Source organism: Camellia sinensis, chromosome 1 (assembly GCF_055761805.1).
Source record: "Camellia sinensis isolate YWXY chromosome 1, ASM5576180v1, whole genome shotgun sequence".
NCBI classification, from domain to species: domain Eukaryota; kingdom Viridiplantae; phylum Streptophyta; class Magnoliopsida; order Ericales; family Theaceae; genus Camellia; species Camellia sinensis.
In genome coordinates, this window is record NC_138961.1 from 174,967,362 (window position 1) to 174,975,532 (window position 8,171).

The 8,171-nt window shown below is 48.3% G+C and overlaps 1 protein-coding gene across 1 annotated transcript; it reads left to right on the top strand.

Annotated features, from left to right (window-relative positions):
* Positions 1-431: 431 nt before the first annotated feature.
* LOC145790346 (uncharacterized) lies at positions 432-1,127 on the top strand. Its single transcript, XM_082868090.1, has 2 exons — positions 432-524; positions 733-1,127. The coding sequence occupies exons 1-2, from the start codon at positions 441-443 to the stop codon at positions 1,117-1,119; spliced, it is 471 nt and encodes a 156-aa protein (XP_082724216.1). The 5' UTR covers positions 432-440; the 3' UTR covers positions 1,120-1,127.
* Positions 1,128-8,171: the final 7,044 nt, after the last annotated feature.

The window sequence follows — 8,171 nt, forward strand, 5'->3', positions numbered from 1 at the left end:
CTTACTATATACTAAGGAGGGGGACTACGCCACCTACCGTCACATATATTTGATGCCCCCATTGACGGAAGCTCGTATCCCGATGATGAGGCCTGCCGGTATGTCATCCTCGGGTCAGGCTCAGGCTCGAGCTACAGACATCCCTTCTTCTAGCAGGGCTGGCGCATCTAGAGGTGGGAGTAGACCGTTTCCTCCGACTCCGTCGATTCATCCTCATGTCGGATGGCCAGATATGCCGACTGAGTTGATGGCGTGGCAGTACGGGGCTAGCTCTCCGACTCTGATTCCACTAGAGCCTCCGATGCCCAGTGATCGATACGCCATTGATCCAGACTCACCGCCGGTATGCTCCACTTCTTTTCATTCATCATTCAGATGTTTAGACACTCTTCTGTTCACTGATGATTATGAACTCGTTTTTGCATCCATCGCGAGGATACATGGAGGAGGTGGTTGGGCTGGTGGCCACACTCGAGGGCATGGTTCTGCGCAGGGAGGCACAGTTGTCTGTCGCGGGCATCCAGGTACCCTTCAGTTTTCTGGCATTTATCATACTTCTGATGACATGCTGATTTCTACTGCATCGATAGACTATTTGTGTAGAGCACATCTGACACACACCCCACTTATACACTGTACTTACATGCACTCACTTCATGTAGCCTCTGCTTGTATCTGCATCTGATGTATATATTTGGACTGATGTATTTGAATTGAATTCTTTGTTTTCAGATGCCTTCCTGGTCCGGTCAGCCGCAGACCAGGCCATCTGGGCCTCATTGGGGAGCTGGGCCATCTGGGCCTTTTCAGGGGGCGGGGTCGTCTCGGCCTTCCCGAGGATCCGGGCCATCTAGGCCTTTCCGAGGAGCTCGAGGAGGGCCTGTCCGTAGACGCAGGGCTCACGTTGTGGAGGTGGAGCCTGATGAGGAGGAGGAGGAGGCTACCGACCGTCAGTTCGAGACATCTGTTGAGGAGGGAGGCTCCGGTTTTGGCTCGGGGAACAGAGGCGAGGCTGAGGAGGATCCTGAGGATGACGGCTCCGACTCAGATGATGGTGTGGAGGTCGTCCCGCAAAAGAGGACGAGGCGTGCTTCTCGTTCCCGCTCCCGAGGACTTTGATGTTGTTATTTCCTGCTTTATTTTTCTTTTTTGCTAGTAGTTTGTAGCACTTTGCACATTGTCAGGCAGTTTTATTTTTTGTAAAACTTGTACCTTTGTATGTTGTAAAGCATGATGAAATGAAATAGCTTTTGAAAAGGTGTTTGTATTTTTAGCATCGTATCGCATCAATTTATTTTGCACAAAAATAAAATTGAATGGAAATGTGCATTGTGTAATCACCAAGTCAGGTAGTGAATCGACGCAACAAACTAAACAACTCGACTCACTAAGATATAACAGAATCTTTAGCAAGTTTACAACTCGATAAGCAAAATGCAACAACGCAAATAAACAAGACTTGAACAAAAATTGCTTAAACAGAGAGCAATGACTCAAAAACACAAAACACGTCCGCTCGACGGACAACTCGATAAGCAAAACAACAACTCGATAATCAAAACACCTCAACAAAAACAAAGTGTACTTCTGACGATCGGAACACATCCGAAACGGAGGGAGATGAAGGCCTTTGATTCTCCCGTTGCCTGGAAAGGCTTGGAACTCTCCCTCGAAGGGTAAAACAGGGTCAAGGAGATACACCGCAGCATTGCCAGCCATCCTTGGGAGCCGGCCGGCCATTTCTGAAAAAGTAAATGGCTGGCCAGCCAGAAAAAGTAGCTGGCCGGCCATTCAGTCCTGCAGCCACCAGATTTTTGACACGTGTCCCCGTGAATAGTATTTTTCCTTCTATATAAGCCTCAACTTCGGGAACATTCATTTTATCTTAGTTTTAGGCAAAGATGGAGGCATTTCTCGCGGAAAATATCATATCTTGGATCTCTTCTCTAGATGGCTCGGAAAAGCTGAATTTCCGGGGTTTCGGCTTGAATGCACTATTCACGCTGAGCCGTACTCCGTTACATCTCCCTTTTCTACATGCCGCGGCAAGGTTCTGGAATCCAGTGACGCATGTTTTTAGCTTTGGCGGCCAAGAGATGTGCCCCACTTTCGAAGATTTTCAGGTTTTGATGGAGTCTGAGTGTTCTGAAGTGACCTTGCCCCAGTTCCGTTTTGGTCACGCCCAGGCTTTAGGGCGGATGTGTGGGCTCACAGCGCATGACGCTCGATCTCTGATCTGCAGTGGAGAGCTGGACATCCTCGGCTTGATCCATCGTTTTTCCGACGCTGGTGACCGCAGCAACCATTATTGGCAGGGTTTTCGGCAACACGCCCTCTGCTTATGTTTGTTGTCTCACTTTCTGCTTTCCTCGGGCTTTGGCGGGGCCAGCATTCGCCTGATTGAAGTCGCCCAAGGTTTGAGAGAAGGGAAGAGTTGTATTGCCATGACCTTGGCCGAGTCATTGATGGGTTTAGATTCTGTCTATCGCCGGGAGGCGACTAGGTTCGCCGGGAGTCCACTGCTGCTGCAGGTAATGTTTCCCATCCGACCTCACATACATATATTTGCTCACATCACTCGGCCCTCAGGCTCGGTTTTTCTCACAAAACCCTTGTCTTACTTTTCTCTCATCGTACATCTCTCTATTCTTTATTCTCTCATTTTCCATCCCTCCCCTAGGTATGGTTAATGGATAAGTTGCAGGTTGTGGACTCTTGCCCGGCCTATTCAGCTCGAGGTTACTTCTTTCGACAGCGCCTAGTCAATGCTCTTGACGAAAGGTGGTGGTTCGATTGGATGTGCAATTTGTCTGCAGACGGCATTGCTTGGCGTTGTCCTTGGCTCAACCTCCCGGCAATGAGCTACAGTATGTCTCGGCTGATCGGGATCCAACTGATTGGTCTAACCCATTGTGTATTTTATTTTCCGTTCCGGTTCCTGCGTCAGTTTGGCCATGATCAGACCTGTCCACCGGAGGGGATTGAGTATCCAGCCGCTTTCCCAGTTCGGGGTGCACAGCTTGCCCGATATGCCACGGCATGGAGGACTAGAGAGCTCCTGGCCCCTGCCCCAACTTTCAGTTGCACTTTATCCGATGAGTGCGTGGATTGGCTCAATGAGGAGGCACAGGTTGGGCCCAGTTGGCATCAGATGCTCCGTCCAGCTCCGGGGGGGGACACAGAGATACATGATTCAACTATGCCTCGAATTTATTGCCTATTTAGCATTTTCAAGTTTTCTTTATGAATGTACTAAAATAAGCAACCTCGATTGTAATGCAAGAGCAGGAGAACTCTATTTTGAAATCAATGAAATTGAAAGTTATGGTACTGAAAATTTTCCACTTTTGGTCCAAAAATGGTGTTAGTCGTAAAAAGATTGATTTGAACAAAGTCAACTTTTATTAAAACTTTTCAAAACTATTTTCGATGTGGATCAGAACTGGACACACCGGAGATCTGTCACTGAGATGCACAACCCCAGATCCTTGCAACTGGAAAGTTGCCCCTAGTCTGAAGAACAATGCGGCACTTCACAGCAACGGAAAGTTGCCCCTAGTCTGAGTAACTTTGCACCGTCGCGGCAACGGAAAGTTGCCCCTAGTCTGAACAGCACTGTACCGGAGATCACGATAAATGCTGACGGATAAAGATGACTAAGATGATCAAAATGGACAGAGTTGATCGGGGAAAAGTTTATGGCTGAACTTCGAGGTGAAGTTGCCTACGTATCCCAAAGATGGGAATCAAGCCTTACGTAGTTCAGGCTCAGGTTCGCTCGAGTATTTTCACTCTCCTTTTGCGCTCTAATTTTTGCCAAGGCCGCCCTTTGCGGGTTTTCAACCTTGCGAGCTCAGTTTTTATATTTTCTAATTTTTTTGTGCTCTGACTTTTGCCTAGGTCGCCCTTTCGGGTTTTCGGCCTAGCGAGCCTCTCAAGGATAGTATTTCTTCAACTTGTCCATATTGATCGGTTGTGAGAACTCCAAGCCATCTAGATCCATCAGAACCACAGCCCCACCTGACCAGATAGCTTTGATGATGTAAGGACCAGTCCAATTGGGTTTGAACTTGCCTCTTGGGTCGTGGATGGGAGCTCGGTTGTCTTTGAGCACCAAATCTCCTTCTTTCAGATTCCTGGACTTAACTTTCTTGTTGAAAGCCCGGGCAATTCTGCGTTGATAGCCTTGGATGTGGTACAGTGCTTTCAGTCTTCTTTCATCAAAGAGCATGAGTTCTTCGAATCTGCTTTGCTGCCAATCTGCTTCGGCTATCTGGCATTCAGCCAACACTCGTAACGATGGGACCTCAATCTCAATAGGTAGAACAGCCTCCATTCCATAGACCAATGAATATGGAGTTGCTCCAGTAGAAGTTCTGATTGAAGTCCTATAGCCCCACAGAGCAAACGGCAGCTTGTCTGGCCAATCTCGATAGGTTTCCACCATCTTCTGTAGTATATGCTTGATATTCTTGTTGGCGGCTTCAACCGCTCCGTTGGTCTGCGGCCTGTATGTAGATGACTTATGAAAAGCCACATTGTATTTCTCCAACAAGTCTATCACTTCTTTCTTGAAGTGGGAACCATTATCTGAAATTATCTCGTTTGGCACCCCGTAGCGACAGATGATGTTGTTCCTGATGAACTTTGCGACATGCGATGCCTTCAACACCGCGTATGATTGGGCCTCGACCCACTTTGTGAAATAATCTATCGCTACCAGGATAAACTCATGCCCGTTTGACCCCTTCGGGGTAACAGCTCCGATCACATCAATTCCCCAGACTGAAAAAGGCCATGGTGAAGTCATGTTGTACAGTTTTGACGGCGGGATGTTCATGCGGTTTGCATGAATTTGACACTTGTGGCATCGCCGAACAAAGCTAATACAATCCTCCTCCATGGTTGACCAGTAGTAGCCCTGTCTGAGGATCTTTCTGGCCAGCATCACTCCATTCATGTGTGCACCGCACTCCCCCCCATGGATGGCTTCCATCAGGCGTTTTGACTCTCCAGCTTCTACACAGAGCTTATGCATTCCCAGATGACCCCTTTTGTACAGCTTTCCCCCGCAGATGCTAAACTGAGCAGCCATTCTCCTGACAGCCCTCTTATCTTTGGCATTTGCCCCTAGTGGATATGTCTCCTTTTCCAAGAAGTTCCAGATGTCGTAATACCAGGGGTTGCCGTCTTGAACCTCATCTATGGCGGAAATCGACTCGTATGCTGGCGCAAACTTTTGATCAATAATGACTGGACGCATCCGGACTCCGGACGGGATGTCTATCATTGAAGATAGAGTTGCTAATGAATCTGCAAACCTGTTGTTCTCTCTTACGAGGTGGGTGAAATTTAGCTTCTCAAACCGAGGAATTAGCAGATCCAAGGTTTGGTGGTAGATTATCATCCTTTCCTCCTTGACTTTCCAATCTCCTTTTGCTTGAGACACAACAAGGTTCGAGTCCCCAATGACGTCCACTCGTCTTGCCCCTAGTTCCAGGGCTGCTTCCAGGCCAGCAATACAAGCCTCATACTCTGCTTCATTGTTGGAAACCTTGAATCGGAGCTTGAATGCTAATGGGATACGGGAATCGTCAGGCGCTATCAGCAACACCCCTATCCCATACCCATACTGGTTTGACGCTCCATCAAAGTACATCGTCCAAGTTTCATCTTCGACGTGCAGAATAGCTTCATCTGGGAATAGATACTCAATCGCTTCATCCCCCTCAACCGGGTGGTCGGCAAGGAACTCCGCTACCGCTCTGCCTTTTACTGACTTGCGCGTTACATACTTCAAATCAAATTCGGAGAGCAACAGCAGCCAGCGAGCCAGCCTACCCGTAAGTGCTGGTTTCTCGAAGAGATATTTGATGGGATCCAAACGCGAAACCAACATTACTGAGTGGGCTAACAGGTAGTGCCGCAGCTTCCTGGTTGCCCATACCAAGGCCAAACAAGCCTTCTCCAGCGGTGTATAGCGGGTTTCGTAATCCAGCATCTTTTTGCTCAGATAGTATATGGCCCTTTCCACTTTGTCTTCTGACTCCTGTGCGAGCATGCATCCCATGGTAGTCTCAGTTACCGAAAGGTATAATATCAACGGTCTCCCCGGCTCTGGCGGTGACAACACGGGTGGGTTCTGTAAGTACTCTTTGATCTGCTCAAAAGCTGCTTGACATCGGCCGTCCCACTGGAATTTCTTTCCTTTCTTCAAGAGACCAAAAAGTGGTTCACAAGTCAAGGTTAATTTAGAAATAAACCGTCATATGAATTGCACTTTACCCAGAAAGCCTCGCACCTCCTTTTCAGTCCTCGGTGGTGGCATTTCTAAGATGGCCTTGATTTTGGAAGGGTCGACCTCGATGCCCCTTTGTGTGATCAGAAACCCTAGCATCTTCCCTGCTGTAACACCAAACGTGCATTTCTGGGGATTCAGTCGCAGCCGAAACTCTTTGATCCTTTGAAAGAATTTTTGTAAGGCGGTGTAGTGGCCCTCTCTATCTTTGGACTTGACAATCATGTCGTCCACGTACACCTCGACCTCTTTATGGATCATATCATGCAATATTGTAGTCGCTGCCCGTTGATACGTAGCTCCAGCATTTTTCAACCCGAATGGCATCACTCGATAACAATATGTCCCCCACGGGGTAGTGAACGCAGTCTTCTCTCGGTCTTCGGGTGCCATCACTATCTGATTATAGCCTGAGAAACCATCCATAAATGAAAGCAAGGCATGTCCTGCCGTGAAGTCCACCAATTCATCGATGTGCGGCAAAGGGAAGTCGTCTTTCGGACTGGCCCTGTTCAAATCTCTGAAGTCTACACAGACCCGAATTCTGCCGTCCTTCTTCGGCACTGGAACTATGTTGGCCAACCAAGTTGGATATTCAGATACCAGCAGGAACCCTGCGTTAATTTGCTTGGTGACCTCTTCCTTAATTTTGAGGGCCCAGTCCGGGCGAATCCTTCTGAGTTTCTGTTTGACAGGGCGGGCCTCTGGATCAAGAGGGATCCGGTGCTGTACAATCTCAGGATCGATTCCAGGCATGTCTTCATAGGACCACGCGAAAACATCTTTGAAATCTTTTAATAAAGCGACTAAGCGCTCGCGCTCCTCTGAAGACAACGTGGACCCGATCTGGACCAGCCGCGGGTCCTTCTCAGTACCAACATTCACAGTAGTGATTTCATCCATTAAAGGTTTAACAAATCTTTCCTGCTCTTGATCAATTAATCGTTGCAAAACTGGGGGAATTTCTTCCTCGCTGTTTTCATCAAAATTTTGAAAATCCTGATTTAAGCAATAAATCAAAGGCACAGAAAAATACTCGGAAACCACATCCACATCATTCTCATTAAATACTTCCAAGCCGTCAGATTCCTCTGTTACAACAGACTCAAAAGAAAACGAAAAAGACGACCTAGACAGGACTGTGGTATCCGGGTTATCACCCCCAGGAATACCGGACTCAGACTCAGTCGAGCTGGAATCTGATTCCGACGCAGAAGATTCGGTAGAATCAGATTCCGGCTCACTACCTGACCCGGAACTGCTAGATAAAAAGCCTTCTTCATATTGCCAGATGAGAGAAGGTGCGATAGATGCATCCAAAATCGGCGCTGGAAAGCCCGCAGCTATTTCATCTCCAATCACAGAAACCGAAGAGTTATCCCCCAAGCACTCTTGGCCGATCGGAGGATCTGATAGTAGATTCGCTAGTGCTACCCCCATTTCAAGCTCTGTGCTCTCAGGATCCACTGCTTCACATTGCTCAACCTCAGTTGGTGGGTCTGTCTGCGCTTCGGCAACGTCATCCCCAGATAGTTGTATGTCGAAGAATATTTCAAAACCAGGCACGCGCGTCCCCTCCACGTTTAGCCATGGCTCCGGGAAGCCGCAGAATGGAAAATCTTCCCCCTCCCGGACGAAACGTCCGTTTAGGGTACCCCAGATGGGCCTATGCATTAAATCAAATGGCTTCCCGGCCTTCTTTGCCCTGGCCCTTCCGGCCATTTCTTTTCCTTTCCTCACCCAGTCTTCTTTGGTGGGTAGATAACCCAGTCCAAAGGCGTGAGGGTTGTGTGGCACTTCGGCCAACACTGAGACGCCTTTCCGGCCACTTCTCCCTAATCCCATCCCAGGGGTATGCTTTAGCTTGTTCATG